Source organism: Trypanosoma rangeli (genome assembly GCF_003719475.1).
Source record: "Trypanosoma rangeli strain AM80 chromosome Unknown Tra_15.4_contig_00053, whole genome shotgun sequence".
Taxonomy (NCBI): Eukaryota; Euglenozoa; class Kinetoplastea; order Trypanosomatida; family Trypanosomatidae; genus Trypanosoma; species Trypanosoma rangeli.
The window spans coordinates 1-25,865 of NW_021705800.1; the positions used below are offsets into that span (position 1 = coordinate 1).

At 48.1% G+C, this 25,865-nt stretch overlaps 15 protein-coding genes and 1 pseudogene across 15 annotated transcripts, besides 8 other annotated features; 2 read left to right on the forward strand and 14 right to left on the reverse strand.

Moving 5' to 3' along the window:
* Positions 1-759: 759 nt before the first annotated feature.
* On the reverse strand, positions 760-3,078 carry TraAM80_02353 (inositol 5-phosphatase-like protein; the record flags this gene model as incomplete). Its single annotated transcript, XM_029379358.1, has 1 exon — positions 760-3,078. One exon carries the CDS (start codon positions 3,076-3,078, stop codon positions 760-762), a length of 2,319 nt encoding a protein of 772 aa, XP_029240689.1.
* Positions 3,079-3,392: 314 nt separating this feature from the next.
* Positions 3,393-3,430: a microsatellite.
* Positions 3,431-3,437: 7 nt separating this feature from the next.
* On the reverse strand, positions 3,438-7,313 carry TraAM80_02354 (uncharacterized protein; the record flags this gene model as incomplete). The annotated part of the gene is made up of 1 exon (XM_029379359.1): positions 3,438-7,313. The coding sequence occupies one exon, from the start codon at positions 7,311-7,313 to the stop codon at positions 3,438-3,440; it is 3,876 nt and encodes a 1,291-aa protein (XP_029240690.1).
* Positions 7,314-7,504: 191 nt separating this feature from the next.
* Positions 7,505-7,539: a sequence feature (A-rich).
* Positions 7,540-7,593: 54 nt separating this feature from the next.
* Positions 7,594-7,626: a microsatellite.
* Positions 7,627-7,667: 41 nt separating this feature from the next.
* Positions 7,668-8,276, reverse strand: TraAM80_02355 (uncharacterized protein; the record flags this gene model as incomplete). Its single annotated transcript, XM_029379360.1, has 1 exon — positions 7,668-8,276. One exon carries the CDS (start codon positions 8,274-8,276, stop codon positions 7,668-7,670), a length of 609 nt encoding a protein of 202 aa, XP_029240691.1.
* Positions 8,277-8,853: 577 nt separating this feature from the next.
* Positions 8,854-8,873: a microsatellite.
* A 184-nt stretch (positions 8,874-9,057) lies between these two features.
* TraAM80_02356 (chaperone DnaJ protein) lies at positions 9,058-9,798 on the reverse strand (the record flags this gene model as incomplete). Its single annotated transcript, XM_029379361.1, has 1 exon — positions 9,058-9,798. One exon carries the CDS (start codon positions 9,796-9,798, stop codon positions 9,058-9,060), a length of 741 nt encoding a protein of 246 aa, XP_029240692.1.
* Positions 9,799-10,077: 279 nt separating this feature from the next.
* On the reverse strand, positions 10,078-10,416 carry TraAM80_02357 (uncharacterized protein; the record flags this gene model as incomplete). The annotated part of the gene is made up of 1 exon (XM_029379362.1): positions 10,078-10,416. One exon carries the CDS (start codon positions 10,414-10,416, stop codon positions 10,078-10,080), a length of 339 nt encoding a protein of 112 aa, XP_029240693.1.
* A 182-nt stretch (positions 10,417-10,598) lies between these two features.
* Positions 10,599-10,632: a sequence feature (A-rich).
* Positions 10,633-10,683: 51 nt separating this feature from the next.
* On the reverse strand, positions 10,684-12,240 carry TraAM80_02358 (uncharacterized protein; the record flags this gene model as incomplete). Its single annotated transcript, XM_029379363.1, has 1 exon — positions 10,684-12,240. One exon carries the CDS (start codon positions 12,238-12,240, stop codon positions 10,684-10,686), a length of 1,557 nt encoding a protein of 518 aa, XP_029240694.1.
* A 402-nt stretch (positions 12,241-12,642) lies between these two features.
* On the reverse strand, positions 12,643-15,462 carry TraAM80_02359 (DNA polymerase I-like protein A; the record flags this gene model as incomplete). Its single annotated transcript, XM_029379364.1, has 1 exon — positions 12,643-15,462. One exon carries the CDS (start codon positions 15,460-15,462, stop codon positions 12,643-12,645), a length of 2,820 nt encoding a protein of 939 aa, XP_029240695.1.
* A 105-nt stretch (positions 15,463-15,567) lies between these two features.
* Positions 15,568-15,596: a sequence feature (A-rich).
* A 679-nt stretch (positions 15,597-16,275) lies between these two features.
* TraAM80_02360 (uncharacterized protein) lies at positions 16,276-17,526 on the reverse strand (the record flags this gene model as incomplete). The annotated part of the gene is made up of 1 exon (XM_029379365.1): positions 16,276-17,526. The coding sequence occupies one exon, from the start codon at positions 17,524-17,526 to the stop codon at positions 16,276-16,278; it is 1,251 nt and encodes a 416-aa protein (XP_029240696.1).
* A 615-nt stretch (positions 17,527-18,141) lies between these two features.
* TraAM80_02361 (uncharacterized protein) lies at positions 18,142-18,465 on the reverse strand (the record flags this gene model as incomplete). Its single annotated transcript, XM_029379366.1, has 1 exon — positions 18,142-18,465. The coding sequence occupies one exon, from the start codon at positions 18,463-18,465 to the stop codon at positions 18,142-18,144; it is 324 nt and encodes a 107-aa protein (XP_029240697.1).
* Positions 18,466-18,559: 94 nt separating this feature from the next.
* On the reverse strand, positions 18,560-19,102 carry TraAM80_02362 (uncharacterized protein; the record flags this gene model as incomplete). Its single annotated transcript, XM_029379367.1, has 1 exon — positions 18,560-19,102. One exon carries the CDS (start codon positions 19,100-19,102, stop codon positions 18,560-18,562), a length of 543 nt encoding a protein of 180 aa, XP_029240698.1.
* A 70-nt stretch (positions 19,103-19,172) lies between these two features.
* TraAM80_02363 (uncharacterized protein) lies at positions 19,173-19,988 on the reverse strand (the record flags this gene model as incomplete). The annotated part of the gene is made up of 1 exon (XM_029379368.1): positions 19,173-19,988. One exon carries the CDS (start codon positions 19,986-19,988, stop codon positions 19,173-19,175), a length of 816 nt encoding a protein of 271 aa, XP_029240699.1.
* A 729-nt stretch (positions 19,989-20,717) lies between these two features.
* TraAM80_02364 (uncharacterized protein) lies at positions 20,718-21,101 on the forward strand (the record flags this gene model as incomplete). The annotated part of the gene is made up of 1 exon (XM_029379369.1): positions 20,718-21,101. The coding sequence occupies one exon, from the start codon at positions 20,718-20,720 to the stop codon at positions 21,099-21,101; it is 384 nt and encodes a 127-aa protein (XP_029240700.1).
* Positions 21,102-21,304: 203 nt separating this feature from the next.
* Positions 21,305-22,039, reverse strand: TraAM80_02365 (uncharacterized protein; the record flags this gene model as incomplete). The annotated part of the gene is made up of 1 exon (XM_029379370.1): positions 21,305-22,039. One exon carries the CDS (start codon positions 22,037-22,039, stop codon positions 21,305-21,307), a length of 735 nt encoding a protein of 244 aa, XP_029240701.1.
* Positions 22,040-22,097: 58 nt separating this feature from the next.
* TraAM80_02366 (uncharacterized protein) lies at positions 22,098-22,436 on the forward strand (the record flags this gene model as incomplete). The annotated part of the gene is made up of 1 exon (XM_029379371.1): positions 22,098-22,436. The coding sequence occupies one exon, from the start codon at positions 22,098-22,100 to the stop codon at positions 22,434-22,436; it is 339 nt and encodes a 112-aa protein (XP_029240702.1).
* A 125-nt stretch (positions 22,437-22,561) lies between these two features.
* Positions 22,562-23,053, reverse strand: TraAM80_02367 (uncharacterized protein; the record flags this gene model as incomplete). The annotated part of the gene is made up of 1 exon (XM_029379372.1): positions 22,562-23,053. One exon carries the CDS (start codon positions 23,051-23,053, stop codon positions 22,562-22,564), a length of 492 nt encoding a protein of 163 aa, XP_029240703.1.
* Positions 23,054-24,062: 1,009 nt separating this feature from the next.
* Positions 24,063-24,099: a microsatellite.
* Positions 24,100-24,470: 371 nt separating this feature from the next.
* Positions 24,471-24,500: a microsatellite.
* Positions 24,501-24,547: 47 nt separating this feature from the next.
* Positions 24,548-25,592, reverse strand: TraAM80_02368 (hypothetical protein; annotated as a pseudogene).
* Between the last annotated feature and the right edge of the window lie 273 nt (positions 25,593-25,865).

Below are 25,865 nucleotides of genomic sequence, written 5' to 3' on the forward strand. Positions count from 1 at the left end.
CCAACCACCAGACACCAAAAACACAAAAAATTACAACCAGCATAATAATAACAACCAACGCGAAACCCAACACAAAAAACAAACAAACATGGTAACTCCTGTTGCCGTACTGCCGGGTTTCAGGGGAGGGAGTCAGTCTCCGCAGGTGGAAAAGTAGTGCCAAACATGGGTCGTCAAGCGTCACCACCACAGCTCCAGAGTGTGGCAGCTGTGCGGCTACACAAGAAGAGAGATGACCAACCCTACAGAAGTTATCGTGGCACAACAGAACCTGCGTCACGTGCAAACGAACACACACACAAAAAAAAAAGATCCCCAGAGCTGGCTAACTCCAAAATGGATTTACACTGGAAAGAAGTTGCCTTCTTAGTAATGCGTCCCACATTATCGTCAGTGTTATTATTGTACGTTGAACCACATTTCCCCCCCCCCTTACAGGGGTGTGTGTGTGTGTGGATGGGGGGGTGTTCTTTCACATGCTTGGTGAGCCCACACAAAGGAACACTAAAAAACAACATCAAAATCTAAAAAAAAACGTATAAAATGCACACTGGAAAGAAATGAAACTAATGGGAATATGTCAAGAGTGTAAGGGGAATGAACATACCATTTATCCACGCACACCTCAGAAAGTAGACAAAAACGAATTCCACACCACCACTGCATGCGCCTCCAGCACGTAAGAAAAAAAAATGATGAGGTGGGGGAAACCGTGTTACCAACAACACAACAATAGGGGCAAAAAGACGACTCTTTTCATCATGAATCCTGAAAGAGGTTTGGCTCCTCCATGGTAAGCGTTTCCTGCACTTTTTTCAGCACATTATCCACCAAATCCTTCCGAAGTGAGAGGACAGACACATCGAATTGTGCACAAACGGGCCGATGATCGGATTGTCGCAGTGCCTGAATATGATGATAGTCGATAACATGCATACTATTCGGAATCATTGGGAAAACCATAAAACTTTTGTCTATGCATGTCGATCGCCGTGCAGAAAGAAACGTTGCCAAAGAATGTGTCTCACCGCAAAAAATTCCAGTTTGCGTCGGAGAGGAGGTCGTCAGAGCTTGCGTCTTCAGCTTTGACGTAACCTCTGGGTAACAGTTCCGCACATTCACATTTGACAGCGCGGAATCTGATTTTCCAAGCAACGACACCGTACTTTTGCTGCTCAGAGAATAGGGAGATAATTGGAGTAAAGTGACATCATCAGATTGTGTGAGAAGCGGTTCATGCACGCCAACTTTGGAAAGCGTAAACTCAGACAAGGAGCGCGTTAATCTTGGGCCGTCATGTGAAAAAGACCTGTGCAAGGGGTCAATCGATCTTCTGGTTTGTGTCTTAACGGCAGCCCATTGATCACTATCACCATTATCATCCTCAGTATCACTGTCGTAGATGTCGTCAGATTCCTCACAGGGAAGGCAGACGCGGAAGAGAATGCGATCACACCATGCAGGATCACGCTTCTTTCTACTTGTGTCATACAAATCAGTCTCGTGGTCAAATTTGTACGTAGGAGGAAACGCTATGAGGGCCTCTTGAAAGCCATCAAAGGTATCGCCACTGATCATTCCCTGCCGTATCTCGTCGTAACAGATAAGTCGATCGAACTCGCCTTTCCGGACAAGGCGACGAATGTCGTTGCCTTTGACACCATGCAGACGGGAATTTAAGTCACCAAGAAATAATACATAGTCATACTTATCCAGCACTTCTCTCTCCAACAATGTGGATGAGGAGAGACGAAGCTTTCGAAGGAGAGGAGACAACCTGGAACGGCTCTCAACAGAATCTTGCCCCATACTAAAATCGCTTGCAGCGCTAAAAGTCTGGAACACATCCATTTCATCATCCACATCTGCTGGCAACTGAAAGCATAGCTCCTTCAGCGAGGCATGATAATTAAGGGTACGGGCACGCTCATTATGTTTGTGTGCTACGAAATGTGCGGCAATGAAAAGAAACCTTTTACCGTATATTGTGGCCCGAATACCGAGAGATCCCTTGTTTCCCCACACACCTTTCATTGCACCTGTTCTTGTGAGCGAGGCACGAACATTTGAGACGTAATTAATATGCTTACAGCGCACCGCAACAATTAGCACAAGTCCCACAAGCTGCAACAACTTCACCCTCCTGTACCATACTCGATGCTCACTAATTTTATTTAAGGCATCTACGATGGCCTCGACCCACATGACTCCCGTTTCGGTGTATTCCCGTACGAGAACAATTCCACCCATTTCTACTTCTTGTAGAGTGACAATCACAACATCAGGAAACTCGGCAATCGGAAAACGAGGCTTGGTATTATCGTCGTCACCTGAAGCATGATACGCAGTTAGTTTTTCCATCAATTGCCTCCCTAACAGCCACTCATAAAACCCATTGTTCCTGGTGGGTGGCGGTTGCCGGTCCACGTTCCAAGTACAGGCATGTACACGGAGAGTCCTCTGCATACCTTCAATCCTCTCCGTTTTTAACGATTGACGAATGATCCAATTGGCCTGAAATCGACGCTGCGCTGCATCACTGGTTCGAGTAGAGGACACAGAATAATTGCTTTCACTTTCTGCAGCGGTCGCAGAGTCAAATCGAAATCGTGGTGTGGATAATTTAAAACCTTTGGGTGTTGTCCAACCGCATTGCTCATTGCCCTTCCGGCCCTCGTGTGGGAAATCGTCATCTTTTTTAAACGCGGCATGGGAGTCACGGTCCTGTGTGACCCTGGCGGTAGTATTTCCAAAAAATAGGAGCATAAAGAAGTAACGAATTATGGCAAACAACGACATAATGCAAGCATTGATTCTAGAAAATAATGACCTGCCTCCGTCGCGAGCTGCAGCCACTACATTGACATCTGAATCCTCGAGACTACTACGATCACTACTGCCGCTACTACTATTACCGCTGCCTCCATAGCGGTGGGTACCACTACCACTTTGATGTGAGTTATCACTAGTGCTCCCCGTCATCTCACGTTCCACTTGAAGAAGCGAAGAGGCCTTGGCAGACGAGATGCCATGGGCGCAGTTTCGATGGGAGACTTCCGTTGGTGTTTCTTTCCTCATCCTTACTACGCAATTTGTATGAACTCTATATATTTTCCTTCCCTTTTCGGTAGCTTCCTTGGAATGCATGTGATATTAAAGAACACGGCGGCAAAAAAGACAGTGGAAGACATCACAACAAAATAATGATGTATCAGAGAAGCAAAAACAAGAAGTCAAAGGAACCTCGCACACCATTGCAGTGCCCCCCTTTTTTCCCCGTACCCATTCAGAAAAAAAGGCACGTATAAATGAAGAAAAAAAAAGCATCAGAAACAAGGCGTCGCGTTCCCAAAATGAATAAAAGAAGCGATACTCTCGTTGACGATGCATCATTTTTTTTTCTTCTTCCTTTTGTGTGTTTTCTTTTTTTACATTGACTAGCGGATATTCTGGATGGGCTTCAGTGGCTTGCGGAACCCCGCACTGCCATGACTGACTAGTGATGTAGACCCCTTTACGGAATTCGACTGAGGCATTGAATGCACGCCGCCACCTACGCCCAATGCGCGGCTCATCCGATGCAAGGCTCCCCTCAATGTGCTATCCAAAATATGCAGCGCATTCTTGTAGGGGTCAAGCGAGACTGGCAAGGGCATTAATGGGGTACCGATACTGCTACAATGTGATTTCTTGTTCAAATCTGTGTTAGAGCGAAGGGTCACGCTCATACCGGACGTGCGAGTTCCAAAGTCACTGGATGTAATGTCAACGCGTTTTTCTGCAGCTGTCGGTGTCGTAGGTGCTTGCTGGGGGACTGGTTGCACCTTGGAAAATCCATCTTCTAGCGCCCGAAAGGCGTTACTCAGGCCCATGAGCAAATCGCTGGTGGCAGCCAGAAAGCCCTCACGAAACACGCCCAAGTCAAGGGCGGCGGATAACTCCCGCCGAAAGCAGAGGGCAACATCTTCCCAAGAGGCCTGAAAAGAAGCAGGAATAAAACTGCGTAATGCAGTTTGTCTCTTTCCACATCCGACCTGACGGGAATGTGGAAGAGGCCACCGAGAATTGTTTTCTTCTTGCCACCACATTGTTTTTTTATTCACCCTCTTCGCATGCTTCGACTTGGAATTAAATTCCCGCCGTATATTCTCCAAATTAGGTGTGGGAGGGATAAAGAGATCGAGACGCTCCCATACCTGCCGTGGCACACACGATACAAGTGTCATTTTACTCAATGGCTGCGTTTTCGCCATCTGCATGGCAACTTGCAGCATAAGCAATGAACCATGCAAGGTTGCCACCATACCAGACATAGCACCTGGTGTCAAGAGGATTTCACCACCGCATGCATAAGAAGCGACTTCCATAACTGTCTCCATAGCCGGGCCGAACACGTCCACTAAAACGCCATCTTCTCCATGAGATTTTCTGTTGCATTGATAATCGTTAGACACATGTATCACCATCCTTGCACGGACTCCATTAAATAACACAATACCTGTCTTCAAACTTCGTACAAAAAGCGTGGCCTCCAATGTCATTAGTTTCTGTGGCCAGTTCAGTGTTAAAAGCCTGCGTTGGATTTGCAGCGCTGCTTCCAAAGCACGCTGAGGATCGTTGAAAATCACAATATATGCAGTGACAGAATCTGTCTTGGCAATGAACCCATCGTAGGCCAACAGCGCCTCCTTCACAACGTGATTGTACTGGGCCACAATATCCTTGTATACTTCATCTGAGATCGCACCAGAAAGTGCAGGCATATCTGCTGCATCACAAAAAAAGAAGCCCAACTCCGCTGTCGGGTGTGCAACGCTGAATTTCTTCAAGACAGGCCATGGCAAACGGAGGTTCTGGTGAGCGGTGAGACACCAGGCACCGTCTTCTGCAGCCATCCTTGCCGCTTCTGCCCTCTCCATGAGTTGCTGTTGTTGCAATAAAAGTTGCGCCACTTCTTCGCGGGCCATGACACGTTCGCTAAGCTGCAGGGCCGCCTTGACAGAGCGACGTGGATATTTCAACTCTTCTCTAACAGACTCTTCTCCCCCAGATTTACATAACTTCCGCCTGAACGCGTACGACTTGGGTAGAATCGAGTACACGTCCACCAGCACGGTGCATGATCCAAGGAATCGACCACCCTCGCGCAACACATTGTACTCCATATTCACAAGGTTCGACTTCGTCGCGTAGAAGGCCTGAATGACATCTGAAACAACGAGAATTTCCCCACTGTTTGCCACATCGCACAAAATACCAGAACGAACCACTGCTTTACCGCGGCAACGTAACATGGGAGCCACCCCACAATCGATGGACGTAGTAGCGGCTTGTGTGCTGTTCATGGCACGCAGCTGCCCCACCGTGACACCGGCCCTCATAAGACACAGGTTTGATTTAGAGAGTAATTCGCAGTTCTGGCTCACCACGGCGTACAGCTGGGCGGTAAAACGCAGAACATGTTCTGGACGTCGAAAGGCAAAGGTGAAAACGTCCACATTGTTGCCATTCACATGAACACCCGAATTATTCCTCCCCTTTATACGTACAGACAACGCCAGTTGATCCCGCAGACGGTAGTGTTCTTCCAAATTCATGGAAGCCTTAGTAATCGCTCGCCAGGAGTCATCACTCCCGATATCAACAGTGCACACGTACAATGTTTCACTTGAATCAATGCGTTGGATTCGGGCAAAATACCAATCCTCTGCTTCCATCGCCATCTGTTCGTGAAAGGCGGCAACTGCTTCCAGTTTCTTGTAGAGGTGTATGATGCTTTTCTTCTCCTGCCGTAGCAAATAAAGTGAAAGGATATCAGCGCAATGAGTCTCTCCCTTTTCAGCTCCACGTTGCCTGTGACGATAGATACCATCGACCCAACCCTCATGCTGCTGCTGCTGATGTGATTGTGGCTGTAATTGTGATTGGAGCATCTGTTGTGTTTGCTGCTGCTGTTGTATGCCACTCAGACTAGAACGTGATAAACCTTTCATGGAGGCAATAAGTTCCGAACGCAAAACATCCACATCAATAATGGAGCGTGGAAATCGTGGGGAAGGGTTAAGGTAATACGGCGGTAGTCCGCGGCGGCGTTCAAGTGATTTGGGGAGAATAGAACAAAACAGATCTCCTGCAGCATGTTCCAACGCCACAATACTCCATCCAGCGCCCAATTTGGAACGTATATGGCTTATGTCTAACGATACACCATCGTGAACGTCATTCACAATGTCTGTTTCCTTGCAAATCATTATTGCCCATGCCTTGTTTGCCACCATTTCACCAAGCGGAGCGTCTTGCAACGCTGCGGTTATGACGTCTCTGACTTCCTGCCCGTAGTACACGGACCGGCCATTGATAGGGTCCGTTTCTGACCCGGGATTACATGTATACATGCACGTATGCATGCGAGGACCGCTGTAAAGCAACTCTCCGTTATCAATAACAGGGGCGAAAAACGGAATATCGATGGTGCGTGTCGGCCATGTGAGATTTGTCACCTTAATGTGGCACTCATTTGAGAAGTGAAGGGCGGCTGTGGCACCATAGAAGGCAAAAACCTCGATATGCTTTGAGCTACAGACGTGGAATCCGTTATATTCCTTGGCAGCCTCCAACAAAATATTCTGGTAAATAGTCATCGTAAATTCCTCTCCACTCAACGGTGGAGATGATCCATTCGCCACCACGTGAATCACGAACGTCACATCGCGAACAGGGAGTCTTGCTGCGTCAAACCGTTGAACAAAATAGAGATCATCATGGGTCTCCATCAACACGGCTTCCATACACTCCAGGCGGCGTAACCCTGCCGCACGGACTCTGGAAGCAATTTTGGCTTTTTCAAACGCCATCTCTACGCGATTTGTTTGTCGTTGCCGCAAAACGTCGTCCGCCACCCGCTCCTTTAGTGCAGCGTTCTCGAGGCGAAGGGAATCACTCTTCAGACGTAGTCGGTCCACCTCGTCCTTGAGCGAAACAATCTGAATCTTGGCCTCGGTCTCCATCTTCAGCATGGCCCCACGCAGCTCGTTCACTGTGTCAACAAGCTCCTCGTTCCAACTGCATATTAGCTGCAGACCATCTTCCTTAAATGGCTGGTCAAGTAGAGGTGCGGAGAGTGAACGCCGCATTCCGGCTCCCGGGATGGACCCACTCTTACGGGTTTCCGACAGGGTTTGCTCCAACGCCTCTACGGTGGCCTCCAGCTCGGCGATGCGACGTCTTGCCTGGTCACGGAAGATGATGAGATCTGCAAGACGAACCGCCATGTCGCAATTGACATCACTGGCCTCCCTTTCTTCTAGGGACATATATGCACGCCACCTTTATCCTTGAGTGACTACGCGTGTCAAAAACGAAGCAAAATGACGGATGAAACCACGTGCACCCACACCCACACCCACAAACTTAGGATGAATAGGGCCCACAGAGGAGGCACCGAGGGTGCAAGCGTCACACACCACACCTGCAGCAGCAGACCAAAATATTTCGCACACGGCTGAAAAACAACAACAAGAACACAAAAAAAAAACACAACTCCAAAGGAGTTGAAGGAAAAGGCAAGCATAAAAGAAACACACAGAGAGAGAGAGATAGATAGATAGATAGATAGATAGATAGATAAAAAGAAGAAAACGGGAAAAGGAGCGTGCGAAAAGAGCCAGTCAAGGTACATGTTTACTCCTCCTATCTTCCGTTCCTTCTTCATCCCTGTACTCCTCAACTAATCGCACCATAACTGGAGGCGAATGAATCACAGGCTTCCAACCTCCATCATCGTTATCTTCATTGTCTGCCAACAGCATATGTTGAACACCTGTGTTGCCCAATAAACGCGACATCAATATGTTTGTTGATTCGGCAACAGTCTTTTTCTCCGCCTTCAGATACTGCAGTTTTACATGGAGCCGATAACCTCGATCTTGTAGCCGCTCCCTATCCTGCTGGATGTATTTGAGTAACTGCTGAACAGAGTCAATGCTGTCTGTATCGTTGTTGATCGTTTCCTCCAACTCCCCTGACACAGTATCATGCATCCCCATAACAATTTCCTCAAATTCCTCCCGCAGCCGCACCTCTTTGTGTAACAGAGAAGACAGCGCCTCCTCACAGTGACAGAGGGCCACTGTGATAGCTTCAATGTCTTTTTCGAGGCGATTCAGCTCCAGCTGCAATTTCCTCAAAGTCTCATTCGTCAAAATGTCTTCATGTGCATCCCTCTCCCTTATGCCACCGCGAGGATGCAGCCAGCGAAAGACCCACTCCCATATCATTCCCAGGGAATTATCCTGCCCATTACTCGCGAGTTACATCTCCACACACAAGGAGGAGTGAGGAAGAGAAAAACGTAACACAGTTTTAATGCAAATCCGCAAACAAAAAAACAACAACAGTGCAGTGACTCCATCCAATAAAATCAAACTACAACACGTAAAAAAAGCATGCAATTGCAGTGCACAAATATCAGCCAGTAAAATCAAACTGTATGAAGCAAAAACAACAACAACTGGAGAGTATAATTCATGTATACTCAACACAGCAGGTTCCATCCAAGCAGCCACGTATGCGAGTACAGTACTTCTTACTGTTTTGTTTTCGTACATTGTTCTTCAAGAACAACGAGTGACACCAGGGACGTTCTAAACAACATGTACGTATTGTACAACAGAGTATGTGTGGACCAATGCTTGGGGAGAAGTTGGGGTAGCGGCAGGAGCACCACACGTCCACCCTCTCTCTAACAGCCGATATCAAAAAAGCAAGTATCATTTAAACCAGGGCACACACAAACACAAATTGAAAGCTACAAATGAGACGCACATAACATGGGCCTCATTTTAGATGCCGAACATATATATATATATATTATAAAGTGCGTGTGGTGGCGGAGATGTGGAAAAAGTGGTATGAACATAAAAGCAATCGTCCATTACAAAAACAAAAACGAGATAAAAGTAAACACATCCTTTTTTTTTTTTTTCTACAGAGCAGGTAACAATCCTTCTCAGCCCATTTTCATTACAACTGTCTTCAGTGAGTAGCGGCCGCACGACATTACAGCTCGGCCCATTGTTCCTTCATCTTGGCCCAAGAAACAGTTTCCCACTCCTTTATGGCATGACGAATCCTTTCCTCATTCAAACATAATAAAATACCCCGTCGTTCTTTCTGCGCAGAATGCACTATGACACGTCGCCGTGATGCCTCTCTTGACACCATGCGGCATACCAACTTTTGTGATAAAGATAAGTAATGACGACGACGTGGCTCAATAACTCGCAGACGACGCTCTTCTTGTGCCACTGGCGGTATCGATGCTATCCCTGTAGCCGCAGCAGCACTATTCGTCCCACACATTTGTGCTCTCGCTGCATTTTTCTTCTTCGAGCGACGGAACTTCTTCGTTTGCTGCGGCGCGGCGCGTGACAAAGTCGAACTATGTTTCTTCGACGGCGCCTCCGCCGCCTCAGGACGACGCCGATATTTAAACATGCTGCTATACGCCTCCCGCACACGGGCCACTTCCGATCTCCAGTCAAACCCAGACCTCTCAGCATTTTTCACCCGCCCTTTCGTGCATTTGTGCTGTGAGTGATTCTCCAGCGCCGTTTCATAGGCTGTGTGCAGCAACTGGAACTTCTCTTTTGCACCTGGGTCGGTGCAGCGGTCCGGGTGAGTTGCGACAGCGAGTCTGCAGTAGGCGGCACGAATGCTGTCATAGGAGGGGTTTGTGTCTAGACCAAGCACGCGCCACGCCCACTGCACACAGTCGTGTTTGCGAGCAGTTCCCCCCATGTCACCACCTACGCGCGTTAACTAAAGTAAAGCCAGACAAAAAAATAATAAAATAAGAAGCACCAAGCGTTAGGACCATTCAAAGTGTTAAAAACAAGTACGTGCATTATCTGCCCCCCTCCTACCCCCACCTCTCTCTCTCTCTCTACGTTGGCAAACACATCTTTCGGTACTCACTTATCATATGCGCGTATGCAGCTGTATGCGAGTAAAAGAAAGAGCAGTGAAAAAAAAGGCAAAATGGACGTAGAGGTGCGTACAACGTAACAAAAAAAAACATTACCTGAACCGTAACGCCAGTGCCTGCGCAAGAAGACGCCCCGCACGCCGTCGTCCCAGTTCCTCTGCGGACACCTCCAAAGACACCACCTCTCCTGCAACAACACTTCCACTTCTTTCCACCGCAGAAAAGACATCCTCTGAAGCTGCTGCCGTCTGCAGTAGAACTCCATGTAGTCGTTGTAAGGTCGTCTGTCCCCCCACACCCTGTTCAATGTAATCGGCGACTGCCTCAAGCAGTTTACTATCAAGAGTGATATTCGAGGATGAGACATTGCGCCGCTGAACCTCGGCCAGCGCTGCTGTTAGCTTCCCCACCAGTTCATCACGGACGCTCATCTTCAAAAAAAAAACCAGAAGTGACCAGTGCAGTCTCTCAGGAAAGATACGGGCACTGACAACGATAAAAGAAAACAAAGTGCGCCCGCAGCAAAAGAACGCATGCATCAGAGAAGCAAAAAAAAAAAAAAGAGTCACACGCACACACGCCCGTAAGCAACAAAAATGAGGGGTAAATGCGGACAAACAACAAACAACAGCAGCAATAGCAAACAAAACGACATGTTTTGACAAATCAAGCACTCAACTTCCAACACTCGAAGGAATTCAATATGACATCCCGCTCACGTCCCTCTCTTGCATCCTGAACTGGGGTAAAAAAAAGGCAACAGCGACTTCAAGCAGCCTTCTATCCGCATCATGCATATTGTTGGTCCCTTTGCGTGGAAGTGCTGTACGCTCCTGACCACCCACACTTTGCTTCACACTCGAATTGTAGGACGTCATATTTCGTTCCGCCATGGCGTGAGTCAATGCTCTCAGTTGCACATGTCTTCGCCAGTTGGTCAAAAGAAGAAGTGCGTTTCCCACTGTGGAAGGGAGGCTGCTTCCACCATTGTTTCCACCATCATCACCACCACTGTTCGGGGTTTTAGACTCCACAAAAAAATCAGCGCCACATGAAATTCCCATCGCCGTCCTACAGTCAAGGGATGATGTGGAGTCAAATGACGACCCAACAAAAGACGCCGTGGCGGGATTAAACTTCATTGCACAGTTTATTTGTTCGCATATTTGAGCCACAAGGGGACTTAAAGGGCGCGTCATCCCTTTAGGACGCAGTGCGCCAAAACGATCCAGTTTTTCGCCTCGTAGGGCAGCCAAGCGGTATTCCTCAAAGCGGAAAAGAGTAAACACGGGGAAGATATGCGCAGATTCATCGAGACGCCGGGAAACATCTAAGATAACAGGAGGCTGACGAAAGTAAGGCAACAAGGTGGAAATTTCACCTATGGTGCATGTTGTCCCTTGAAGTGTGAGGTCGGGAACAAGTTGATCCAGGCGATTACTACACACTGGGCTCGCCATCACAAGCTGTGCATCTTGCATAAACAGCGCTAGCGTGTTAACCCACAGCAAAACTAACGCATTATCATCGGAACGCACAACACACCGATGATGCTCTAGCGCCATTGAGAGAAATCCTGCCAAATGCCTAAAAATCCAATGAGCATGCGAGAATAGGGCCTGCATAGCACCACACGAAAGCCCCCTCTGCCACACCATACCTGCACTCAGCCAGCCGTTTGTATGGGCAACAATCTTTGGGAGCTGGCGGGCCCACTCGCTTAAGAGGTTCTCCACTTTCTCAGGCAGGGTATGAAGGCGTCCGAGGATTACCTGACATGTCAGCAAGAGACGGTCTCGAAGAGCTGGAAAAACAAAGTGAATCCGCGCAGAGTTATTGGGAGACGCTATAACCAATACGACAGCAAATTGTACTGTCAGGCCCGGCGTTCCTCCTTCCCGCATCGAATGCTCCGTCACAGCAAAAAAAACCGACACGAGCACCAGACCAATTTCCCGCAACAACGTAATTTTCAAGCGAGCACAAGCACTGTTGTAGTCTGCATGAACGGAACTTTCATCAATGGGAATGAGAGGGTCATTGATATCACTTCGTAACATGCTAATCTTTTGCACGGAAAGGACATCTTTTGTGGCAAGTTCCACAATGTGGCCCAGCGTGGCCGAGGAAACCCCGCATCCAAGTGCCTGCTCAAGTCGCAGTCGCGTTCCAAGGTGCGGGTGACTCTCAAGAATAATGTACGCACGAACATCCTGTGCCGACGCCGACACCGCCTCCGTGTGACCTTCCTGCATCAGTGTATGCGTTTATTCCTCAATACGGGGCCGTCATGAAGTATGTACCCACTGCACACAGTTGAGGGTGGCATACGGTACGATACAAAAAAAAAGGAGCGGAAAGGCCTCGGCGTCAAGACACATCAAAACAAAAAAAAAGTGCACGCACCTAACAGGTATACAACCATCCCATTTGCCTTCACACACATATATATACACACACATGCATGGAATAAAAAAAAACACGGACTGCTGCGTGTGTAAAAACAAACAAACAAGCATCTGTCTCTTCCCCTCACGAGGATACTGATCTGTGGGCCATGAAAGTGTGCAACAAAAAATATATAAAAGACACGCAACAAACAAATGCCGACAAGTAACAACAATTACAACAAAGATAAAAGTCAGGGTCATAGTGAGCTAGCGGATGCCCAGTTCATGATCCACCGTCCAGTCCTCCAGTTCCCCCAGAGACTGTCCAATCTTCACTGTCACAGGTAGCGGAACGAGCAGCGACACAGCGTGTGTCATGCTCCGTGTCACGAGTGGCACCACCTCTTGCAGCTTGTGTGTGGGGACGGAGAGGACAATCTCGTCATGCACCTGCGCCAACAAACGTACGTCTCCGCTGTGCGACTGCAGTACGTCACGCTCCACGGCCAGCATGGCAAGCTTCATGACGTCTGCGGCACTTCCTTGAACGACTGAGTTAAACGCCTGCCGTTCGGCGTACGATCGCTTTGCCATGACGCGGTCATTAATATCAGGAAGGAAGCGGATGCGACCACTCATCGTGCGCACAAAGCCATCCGCACGACACTGTTCAATCACACGACGATGGTACCGATCAATCTGTGGGTAGGACGTCTTGAAGAGCGACATTACATGTACTGCCTGCTCCACTGAGCCACCCATTTGCGTCGCCAAGGTTCGGGGTCCAGCGCCGTAGAGCATGCCAAAGACAGCCCGCTTCGCTAAAGTTCGTTCCTCAGAACTTGCAGGTGACTTTCGAAAAATTGTCTCGGCAATCTTACGATGAATATCCGTTGCGTTTGTCATAGCCTCAACAAGCGCCGTATCTGCAGACAAATGAGCTAGAACCCGTAACTCAATCTGCTCATAATCCACAGATAGCAGCGTGAACCCGGTAGGTACGGCGAAACAACGACGGAATGTTGCCATTTCAGCCTCGTACGGTTCACTGTTATCGTCATCGGAAATTATCCTAGCACGTGGGAGGTTCTGTAGATTCGGCTCCACACATGAGAGCCGCCCCGTGTCCGTCCCCTCCTGAACAAAGTTAGGGTGCAACTTGACCCATTTAATATGAGTAGCGTCTGCCTTGCCCCCAATTTCCCCAATGCGACTGTCCGCAAACTCACTGTCATCGCCCGTGAGAGGAAACGCGGTTTCCATCATGCCAACGGTGTATGTCTGAAGAAGTTTTGCCGTTTTGCGATATGCGATCAGCAATCGAGGCAACTCGTGGTGCGGCGCCAATATCTTCAAAGTTTCCTCCGATGTTGAAAGTTTCCCACTCTTTGTGATAGTAAGGGAGCAACTATCTGTCCCATCACCCCTGGTATGGGTCAGGTATGTGCCTAGTTGCAGAACCTCGTAAATCGCCACTCTACACTCATCCAAGTTCTGCATGTTAAAATCCGGCATCGATGGGACAAGCTTCTGGGCGGCAAGGCGGATCTCCTCTAGCCTGGCGGTGCAACGCGCCTTGAATCCCTCCACCTCTGACAACTTGACAGGGAAGCCATTAAGTTTCATGAGAGCACAGAGAAGTGATATACGCCTTTCCTGCTTAAGAAATGCCGGAAGAAGACCCTGCGTACCAAGTTGGCCATAAAGTAAACGGTAAAGCGGTGACATGTAATACACGCGATGACAAGCCATTTCCTTCACTGTCCAATTTTCCATGCTTCCAAACCCTGTGACAAAGCCAAGTTGATTTTGACAGGCACGGAGCAAGACGTCATAGTCGATGAATGCATCCGCACCAGCTGAGGGCTGTAGCATCCACGACATGAGACGAATATCTGAGATGCATGAGGTAAATAGATTTCCCTGCTTGTAGGAAAGTAGTATAAGTAGAAGCGATGGGGCATTAAACGTCACAATTTCAACCCCAGGAAGTTCTTCTGTAACACGCACCAGAAACACCAGAGCGACAGAAGCAGGCATAACGAAAACATCATCTTTCCAGCGAAGGACGAAAAGCTGTGCCTTCAAATGACTCACCTCGGGATTTATCCCTCGCAAAAAGTGAACCTTCCCATGTGTAGCTGCAGAAATGGAAAAACCTGTCTCTCCTCCATGTAGGATAAACGCTACAAAAAGTGTAGGAGCCTGAATACGATCTGGATCCTTCAGTGCCTCCTGCACATCCTCAAAGAGAGACGTACTATTGTCCAGTTCCTTGAAGGCCACAAGCTCAGCCTGACGGGGGCTTGACACTGGTTCAGGAGGCATTGTAAACAATCCTCTTCGCTGTGGCATTTTGATCGTTTGATTAGAGGTGGTTACTGCATGGGAGTTTCGGGCGCTTAGCTTCCTCTTGCTCTTCTGTCCCTTTTCCCCTTGCTTGTGTGAGGTAGTACCCTCCATATTCATGGAAACTCTATTGTTACCAGAAGTGGCCTTTCGCTTACTTGCACCTTCTTTTTCCACCCCCTCCCCGCATCCTCTGCGACGTTTCCCCACAACAGCCACCGTCGTCGTCACCGTAGTTGTAACACCGCCGCCGCCGCCGCCGCCGCCATTATCACCAGCAGCCTTTGCATTATTACCGCCGTTGTTTTGTTTACTTTGCGGCCCCCGTCGGGCAGAGGCCAGAGGCTTTGATTCCCTCGCTGTCTGTCCAACACGTGACGAGAGCTCCCACAGCTTTCGATGAATGGAGGATCCAGAGCTTCCCTCAATATTCTTTTGCTTCATTTGCTCCTCATCTTTCCCTTTCACGGCACCACCGTCCCTTCCCTCATTGTCTTCCGCCACCTCTTCCACCACCAGGTGATGATGATGCACAGATCGTCCAGCACTCTCAGCGCTCTGCGTTAGATGAGCAGCCTGTGAGAGGCCAAGCATAGAGCTCGTGTTGAGGCCGAAGGCCTGCCACTTATGCAGATTATCGGAAGAACTGAGTCCCGCCTCACCACGGCCGCCTGCATGCTCAATGTGAGAGAGTTCAACTGACACGTAGCGGTACTGAGGCTGCCCCCAGGATGACATGATGACAATAGCAAGTATTTTAACTCCCTTCCCTCTCTCTCTCTGTGTGCCTCCAACAGACGCAAAGGCCGTGGGGGTCAACAAGACACATTCAAAACACCCATCAAAAAAAAAAAAACGGAAATAAAAAAAAAGCGTAAACGAAATACGTGAGACTCGACAAATGGGTCCTCTCACCCGAGAAGGGGACTTCTTCCCGTGGAGACCCCAACAACCCTCTTCCCCACAACCGACGAAAAACCAAAATCGGAGGCATGAGTGGTATACACAACAATAGAGACAACAACCGATACGGTGACGATAACAAAGCCACAAAGCCTGGATAGAAAGGCGCCATTTAAATATCTGTCAAAAAAAATAAATAAATAAAAACACTAACAAGAGGAGAATTCGCAAACATAATAATAATAATAAACGACAGCTTAAGGTCAACGTTTCTTTGCTTTTATCCTTCAAAACGGGTCATCGCTTGACTTCTTCAAGTGTTTCTGAAATCTGCCGAGAGCGTCGTAGTCATTCACGCGGTGACCACTTAGAGCCTACACCCGCTCGAGCGAGCGAACCATATTCAATTAATTAGTTCAAGAAACAGCTGCTGCTCCAGCAAAAGACTGTCCACATATCCATTACTGGCTGAGGAACGTGTCATGTAAATGTAGCGCAACAACTCCGCGATGGGGTCAGGGCTTGCCACTTGCAGCAACACCACACGATGTGCAGGGCCAGTGACAGCGTTGCGCAGAAAAACGAAGGATGAATCGAGTGCAACATCTGATGATGCCACAACGTTAAAAAATATTCATAGCATTATTCTCATTGGTAGCTGCCGTCCAGCGGTGTTGTCCTTCGTTGTGCCGCACCAGCGTCGGAACCGGATCCAATTTCATTCACGCCATTTCCATTCCATGTCATCTTGGTTAGGCCACCAGTCAGATTCACAAAGGAGTGGCAACGAACACACCAGTACAATACTGATGGAGTTTTGCTATAACTATCCCCAACACTAGTCATCTGAACATCGCACTCTGTCCGTACTTTCTCTTTCACCACCACAGTATTAGGTGAGTTGTTCACAAAAGGACTGTAAAACTGCTGAAAAGGGACCCAATCGCCAGTTTCGTACATCATGGTAGGCGTGAAACTAGCCACTTCTCCATCTTCTCTCCAACGACGAGAAGTATGCAAAATATGCACCTTCTCCAAGGTATCCCGCAACTTTACCACATCAGCCCACGGAACAATGTATTGCTGACTGTTATAAACGTCTCGTGTCGCCCCTGCTGAAGCCACCTTCCGTACGATATCATCCTCCTTATGTATAACAAGCACTGTTTCGTTCTTCGCGGCCGCGTAAAGCTGGCCTAACAGTAAAAGCCTTGTTTCCGGCGCAACACTCCACACCTCCGCACTACATCTTGGGAACATCATCAGCTGCAGCGAGCTATGGAACCCGTATCTGTCCTGGAGCAGCAACGGCAACGCATTCCAAAGTTTGGGAAGCAAAGTAGATGAAACGCGAACATCGGTGCCTTCAGCCTCGTAAAAGTGTGACATTGTGACATATTTCATCCTTGTTCGCCACGACGTCACCATGTTCATACCAATGTTTGGACCAAAGGAAAAAAATAAGACAAGGAGGCACGCGGCAAAACAAACAATGTCTTGGTACGCTCGGACAAAAAATGGGAATTGGCGCCCCTTCTTGGAACTTGTCCAGGCCAAGTCGCTGATGTCAATATAGCGCAGGTACACAGTGTGGTGCACATCCTCAAGAAACATCCAGTGCTGCAACTTCAACACGGTGGGAGACACTGACCAGTCAAGTAAAAGCCGTAACTCAAGCAGACATGGTATGACACGATACACAACATGACCTACATAATGGAAAATGTCTGTATGTGTCGTAAAAGGGTCATACTTGCGGTGAAGCAGAAATCCCTCTCGCAATTGTAAGGCGCTCATTGTTAAAGAAAAAACCTTATTAACAGAATCATGACAGCTGGCGTGATGGGCAAATGTGAGACGCCACACCATAAAGAGACCATGATACGCCAACGTCATCATAAAATGAAGGCTCAAGTTGAGCTGAACCGAATACACAACACGTACACAATACGTTCGACTGCAACGAACAAAACTCCTACAAAGAGGATCAGTACCAGTGGTCCAGGAAAAATGTCCTGCTGCACGCTGTAAAGAATGTTACCACGAGAATCACCCACCAGAAGAAAGTAAACTGCAGCAAAGACAATAAGAGAGGTACTATCCGCCAAAAAATTGAAGAGTGTAGTGGTCTGATCCGGTTCCATTGCGTTTACATATGTTGCTCCAGTAATTGCGCGGCACTTTTATTTTGTGTGAGGATCGGTCTTGAAATGCTTGATGTATGGAGTGATATTCACCACCATCATCGTCATTACTGTTATCCTCCTCCTTCTCATTAGTACTCGTCTTCAGCTCCGGAGGTGAAGTTGTCTGCCGTAGCCGCTCTCCTTCATGTGTCGTACACGCACCGCACAGTACACCCCACGCTTCTCCACATCCTCCTCTAAAGATTCACTTCTTCCCTCCCTGTTCCCCCCGTTGTGCTGAAGCTGGGTTTAGTGGAGTTGTATTGCTTCTTCCTCTCCCTTGCGTAATCTACATGGCTCCTCATGGCTGTTGGAAAATACACCGTAATCAGAGCACAACTGACGATGGAGAATGATGCTGCCAAAGACAAAACAAATCCATAATAATATCCAACATCATGGCACGGGAGGACGCCGTGCTTCGGTCCAAACCAATGTACAACACACAGGCGGAAAGAAAGTACAACGCGGTGGGATGAATGTTAAAATGTTGAATGAAGACCTGCATAACACACTTAGCAAAAATGAAGACAACGTTGTAAATGAGGGCATTGCGCCAGTAACATTGCCCCAACCACGGTAAAATAAGCATCCCAACAAAGTGTTGCGGAGAGGGAAATGAAAAGATCCAGCAGGGTGCCACTAAACGCATAGTTAAGCATAAACAAAATATGGCATACATGGGAAGATCTCCACAAGATAAATTGTGCGGATGCAACAAGTAGGTGATGACCCTGAGAGTGTGCTCATCGAGACGCCTTTCCACGATAAGTGCGTGAGGAGAAATACCGCACAAGCTGCTCTAACCACTCTCCTATCCCACCTGACAATTTACCGAATATCCCCCTCTTGTCATCTTTGTGTACGGAGGGAGCTTGTTTTTCTGTGGAACCATCACCCAACCCCTCGTTTAACGCAGTGTCAGGGCACTCAACGTCCGTTTCTGCCGGCATCAGTTGCTTCAACTGGGGCTGACGTTGCTGTGGGAGAGCCAGCGAATCTAAACGGGTGCCTGACCGCAACAAGGCACCTAATGAAGCCCTCGCACGCAAACTCCCTGTGGTGAAGCACAAAATTGTCCCACATGAAAGCTCCCCTTTTTCTTCCCCCTTTTCTTCCTCATCGTCCTCTCCCATTGTGGGTATCGGAGCCTCAAATTTGGTTTCGGCGCGGCGTGCTCGCATGTTTCCTTCAGCGAAAAATTGTTCAAGTTTCCGTTTCAGTGCCGCTTCCTGGGATACTATTTGACGTCGCATCGCAGCGTCCTTTCGACAAAAATAGTCAAGCATCACTTTGTGTCGCTCCTCGGCCTCCAATGAGCCCCTACAGAAGCCAATGAGGCACGCCGCAAAGAAAAACTCACTGAAGACGTGTTGCTGCACCACCGCCGAAAATAGCGTCAGCGCCTGTCCAATGATGATCCCCAGCGACCAGGGACTGAAGCCAGGCGAAAGCATCACGTTCCCTGCATGGATCATGACTGGAGGTGATGGTGGAAGTCGCGTCACAAGTTGGGGGATAAAGGTCAAGAATAAAAACAACGTAAAGAAGGGTCAAATTTTGTGCCAACACCATGCAAGGTAGCGCATAAATGTGAGTATCCAAGAGTGATACAACATTTTCCACGACTCCTAGCAGTGATGCCATCATGACGCCTTGTACAAATGAAATCACCGCAGCTGGTAGAAGCACACACGACAAAGTAATTATAAGATCAAAGAGTGCTCTTGTATTTCGTATGATATCGTGTGAAGGGACAGGCAACACATTTTCGATATTTGAGCGGAGAAGCTTTTGGCAGTCCTCCACATCTTTTGCCGTCTTGCACAGGAGCCCACCAAGCTCAACGGCACCTTCCACATGTGGAATGGTTGCACGCACCTCAGAAATGTTATATCGCATACAACGTTGCATCACCACTACTGCTGTCATGAAAAGCAAAAAAAAATGATGGGGCGGAAGGCCGCAGCCAAAGTACTGGTTCCACGTACTACACTCCTCAGGACGTAGTACTGAAAAGTTCACCCATCCCTCCGGCAGCCCAAGGCGAATAAGATAGAAACTTCCCAGAGCGACCACCATGAGAAGCTCTTGGGGTATTGCGTAGCGCATATCTGTCGTACTCTGCACACGCCCAATTGCCCACATAAGCAAAAGCTCAACAAAAAAGACCATCCCTGTAGCACGATCTAACCTAAGGGCGAGACCGAGTACAACAACAAGAACCGTTAATTCAAAGGCAGCATCCACAAAAAAATTGGGATCGAAAATAACTTCACACAAAAAGCAGGTGTTGTTGGAGGCTACTAAAACCAACAGGGAGCGCGTAGACTCCACCCGCTTCCTTGTTCCTCTCCAGAATGAGTCGCCAGCTTCTCATCAAGTGTTATAAATGGGTACTATAACGTGGAATGCCACACATTCTCGCTTGATGCTCTGTGTCTTGTTCATGCCGTGTGTTTAGATACATCTTCGTACGCTCGTAAACCACAGGCCATGGCGTATGCCAGAAGGGATGGAAGGACACTTAATCCTTCTCCACTCTCACGTTTATGCAGACCAAAGAAGCGTCTAGTGATGGCAGAAAGCGGAAGCTCCGGAAGAAAGAAAAAAGGATACAAGTAATTCAGCGCCATGCTAACAACAGCGATAATCACCACCAATATGCTGCGGGAGTCGATCAAGAAGAATGCCATGAAGATTGCCCCAAAGACAGAAAAGTCAGCTAAGCTCGTATATGCGAGAGAGGCCCACACCAGCAACCTGTCCCTTGTTGTGCCAAGTTTGCTAATGCAGACGACAAAAATGAAAAGGTACCGCGAGATCTCAAACACCAATGGGACGCAGCGCCCAATAAAAGTGACTCGCGTTTCTCTGTAACTTCGAAAAAAGTAACTCTGTTCGATGCTCCCTGGCGCCTTGAGTAAAAGTTTTTCCAATATGCACTGCAGGATTGCTTCTCATCGCTTCCTCCTCGTCTTCTTGCTCACGCGCCCTCCCACAGCTCGCGATCAGGGGATCATTAATGGATTCCATCTATTCCAGTACTCCTCCATCTCTGCCGTGGTCGTGTTCCGCTTCACCTCAATTTATGCTTCGCACAAGAGACCCAAAACGATGCCTGCAAGAGGAAACAGAAAGCGCTGCTGCCAGGTACCATGGAATAAGATCCAACGAGGTAGAACCAAATTAGTTATTCAATGGGAGACCAACTTCCAAGGCACACTTCCGCACCGTGATGTTTTGGCACACGACAACATCGGAAAGCTTTTCAGCAAAGGCGTTTGAGATAGCAGGAACGTGGTGGAGGGCACTAATAAACAACACCATTACGTTATAGGTTCCAAGAGCGGGCAGCATGGCACTCTCTGCAAGCCGGAAGTAGGTACCCAAGGAGAGATAGAGGAGGATCAGGAGTGCAAACCTGGCAATAAAGATATTATGAGGAATGAACAGCGCCATCATCGCCAAAACAAGTGCTGTTGGCAATATCAAGAAATGCTGACGAGGTTGTGAAGAAACTGCACATGATATGTAGCAACGCCATTCCATTCGTTGAAGAATTTCTTGAATGGTGATATTCCCACTCCTTTCACGCCTAGAAAGACGCATTTGCAGCACCACCACAACAGCAGTAAAATAAAGTACACCAAAAGGACAAAAGGGTTCTTGCCAATGAAGATGTCAGTAATCTCTATCCAGGCATAGGATATACTATTTGGATGATAACTTGTGTTGTAGACCATGATAGTGAAAAGGACTGCGATATGCAGCGTCGTGTATGCAACTATGATAGACCACCTGTGCAAAATATACAGTAGAATACACGCCAGGCCAACAAAAAATAACAGATCCATGCCATTAAGAATGTCCAGCCGTTGCATTGCCATAGAGACAGCAAACATAGCAACAAGGGAAAACGTTGATGTATTGAGGCAAATGATTTGTTTTATCATTGTTGCCGCCACATATACGCTGCTACAATGATGCATGCGGTACGACTCAACCCCATTCACCAACACAAGAAAATCAAGATAGGCCATGCTACCACCAGGTAACCCAACAGCACACATGTTAGACTGGAATGCATCGGTGCGTCGCTCTCGCCAACGTTGCTGCCGCCTTTCATCCTTCCAGTCTTTTGTGTGTTCACCAAGATACACGTGATCCTCCTCTTCCTCCTCCAACTGCACATCTTGGAATAGGGTTGTTGAGGATGCGTTCATCAGGAACACATCCTTCTCTCCAGAAGCGCAACTTCCCTTCACTGCACCTGTGCGGCAAATGGGATCACAAGACCTTTTAATTTCTTCCCAGGCTTCCGCATCCACTTCTTATCCTTCTTTGCCACTGCCAGGGATGTTTCCAGTTGATTCCATGCACCACATTGACGTTCCTCGTTCTCCGTTAGGAGCGGTGGGGAGGTTGCTTGGTGGGTTGCATACCGCATCGGCATTCAATACAGCTTCCAAGGCGGATTGGTTTTATGTTGAGGTTAATTCCAGGCCCATGTATACGAGAACCGGTTCCCCTGCCGTCAAGAAGCACCAAAATAATTCCATGTCCACTTCCTTGAGGTGTGTTGTCTGCATCACTCGCCCTACGAGCAAAGAAAATCCATGACGGCTCACACTCCCTGTGGCCCGATCGCACACCTGCTCAAACATCCACCGTATCTCCTCCAGGCGACTCTGAAGACAACGAAATACCTTTCAAATGTGCGCCTTCTTCTCCGAGAGCGCTATGTATTACCTTTGTACGGAATTCAAACGAAACATGGATACGGATAGTACGAGTAACGAGTTAATGCAGCACTGAGCGAGATGCGCTACAAAGGCAGGCACGCCTGTCCCCACATAAAACATAAAAAATGGCTGCTGCAAGCGATTGTCTAGGGCGGCCACAAATTCAAGAACGATCCCCGCTGCGATTGCCAAGTAGCAGAACAGAAGCAGTATCACATAGGTTTCGGACGGTAACACTAAACCAAAGAGAGAGGTCATAACCATCAGGATGGACACAATATCCATAACCATAATGCTTAGAATGATCATCAATGAAACAATAGCACGCAGTAGGTAATGCTCCAGTACCAGCTGCATTTGCTTCACCTGCGCTGGGCATCGCACAGTAAAGACTTGCCACGATAAAAACGGCGGTTCAGAGAAATATTCCATATGCTCTTCCAACTCACGCATTGAGATGCAGCGCCAACTTCCATGCGCATAACGTGAAGCCATGATAGTGTACAGTAGTAACAAAAACTGAAGGCCCTTTCGAAGAACCGTAGCACTCTGAAATATTTTTACCCAATTGCGTTCATATCACCTGATACTCCACACACCTCACTGGGCTCTTTGCGCTCAATAAGAAGTCGCTGCACAACCGGCAACTGCGCCGATAATCCCCCCACGAGAAGTAAAAGGATCACTATAGCACACTCTTTCGCGATCACCTCCACAAAGCGAATTCGTACGCGAAGGTAGTTAGAAATCCAAAATGAGATCATAGACAAGAAATGAACAACAAACACGGGGGGTGTAGTCATAAACGGGATATATAGAGGAGGCAAGTGTTGTGAGAGCGGCAAGACTCAACAGGGAACTGCGATGAAACGAGCGTTCTGGGCTCCAGCGAATGTTGAAAATGTTGCCAGCGGAGAGTCATACAGAGCCTTGCAGCTGTGGCAGCTAAAAGTGTAAATGACACGACATTCACTGTGAGGGGACAGACGTCCTTCCGTTCCAACACCCCAAAGCTATTGAGCACCGTCTTTGCCTATTCCTGTTGCAGAATTGGCAACCCAAGCAACCCAACAAGGGTGGCAGCAACAAGTAACTGTATGCCGGAAACGAAGAGGCTCACGTACAACAAATATCGAGAGGGAAGGAGAAATGGAAGCAGCATTGTATTGTCCCCTGCATGGAATCGTGCTGGAACATCCTCAACACCGTCATTCTGATCGCCACCACTGTGTAATGTGGGAAGTTGGCGCCAATGACCCTCGTACCGCACGGCACATTATGAGATTCAAAGCGAGGAGGAGAGCCGCAACGATGTTTTGGCCTAGGAGTGCTGGTATGAAGAGGCAGTAGAGGTAAAGTACAGAGAGCAGAGCACACTGAACGCGTGGCGTGCATAGCTGTGAGATCTCACAAATGCGCGGTATATGAATGCTTCCCTGCAACCATATGTCGTTTGAAAGCGTAACTTCTTGGTGTATTTGAACCCTCCACTTCTCACATCACCTTTCTTTTATTTTCTTCTGTTTTCGTGTCGTCTTCTTCAGCAATCAAGCACACAAAAAGAAAGTGGGATGTAAAATGGAATAAAATCATCACGAGTGACGGAGCGGAAAAGTCTCACACTAGCCACGTGTCCATGTCCATACACCGGATGCCCATTGCTGATGCTGCACGTACGGAGGCACAAGTGCACATCAGAAGGATTCTGCTGAACCTTGTGCTCCATATGAGCCGCACTTTATAGTCCATGCTGAACTCCATGAATAATTTACAAAATATATAAAAAAGTTAAAGATAACTCGCCCGTAGACTATCCCCCCCCACCTGATGCAGCTCTTCGCAATGCACACAACAAAATAAAAACAACGACACTTCCTCTACATGCATATATTCATATAGACAAGCGTAACCAATATATATATATATATATATATATTATATACGTACATAACGGTCTCCAAAGGAAAAAAAAATGCCCTGCGCAATTCTAAAGAAGAATTGCATCATCGCCAGCATTCATGAGTGTCACGTACGGAGTAAAGTGCACTCCATAAGGAACATCTTCTCCAGACACAGCGCAGCCCCCAGCACGTTTCCACACTTGTGCCCCACTGCTCACACTCTCTCCACCACATGCCCCCACCTTTCCACCTCCATGACGTTGCCGTAATACAGCCACATCCTCTTCCTCTTATTCTGAGCTACTCGTACGAAGAAACACGGCCAGTTCCCCATGACGCGGACCAACACAAGTATTAGGTAAAGACAAATCGTTCAAGGAGCATTTCTCTTCACCGTACACGTCATTTTCACCGTCTGACATCATACGCCAACTAAGTCGCACAAACGCCTCGTAAGGTCCTTCCCTAACCAATGACCCAAGAGACTCGTATTGTCCACACTGTCATCCCTGTCACGGCCCTGAATGCGACGCGAGAAACACTTGTCAGCTATTTTTTCTCCAAATATTATCCACTCTTCGCTCCAGAGGAAGATGCCGTTAGCGGTACAGTCCACTGACAGCGTCATGAGTTCCTCCCAAATAAGTGGGGTCTCAAGCATGCGTTTGTCATACATCTCTTGATCCTCTGCCGTGGGTGATCACCAAAATCTACTGCTCTCTGCATCCCCGCTCTGGAAGGGGAAATAGTGAGGCGCAACAGAGAGCAACACGCGAGGGTTGTCACCTGTGGCCTGCAAGTAAAAGTCCACCTCCCACATACGGTAATCATCAGGGGGTCGCGAAATCGTGTACTCATGGGACAACGACATATCGGGATTTGGCGTATCACCACCCCCATTTCAGCGTGCAGCATTCCCACTATCGTGCTTCTCTGTTGGACGCTTCACGCTCAGGCCGCACCGACCACTAAGCGCGTGGCGCGAACGCCATGTGTAAGCCTCCATCGCATGCTCGCTCGCAAGCGGCACCCCATTGGCATCTGGCATCGCATGCTGTGACTGGCGCCGTGAGAGGCGCAGTAAGCCCGGAAAGAAGGAGCCCGTCAGCTACTTGCTCAAAAGCCCACCAATTCGTCATGTTTTTTCTCTTATTTCTTCTTGTTGTATGAGCAACAACACGTAGCAGCTGTGACGTACAAAATGGAGGAGGGGAAACTGAGGTGGGGGAAAGGAGATAACTATCTACAGTAAGTTCTTGACACGCAAGTGTGGGGATGCAAAGCCAGTGGAGGCAATGGAAGAAAGTGTGAAAAACTCAGGTGAGGGTGTGACGGCAGCATAAAACCAAAAATTAAAAAAATACCAGAAAAAAGGGGAAGAGCAAGAAGCATGGCAACTGCCATCC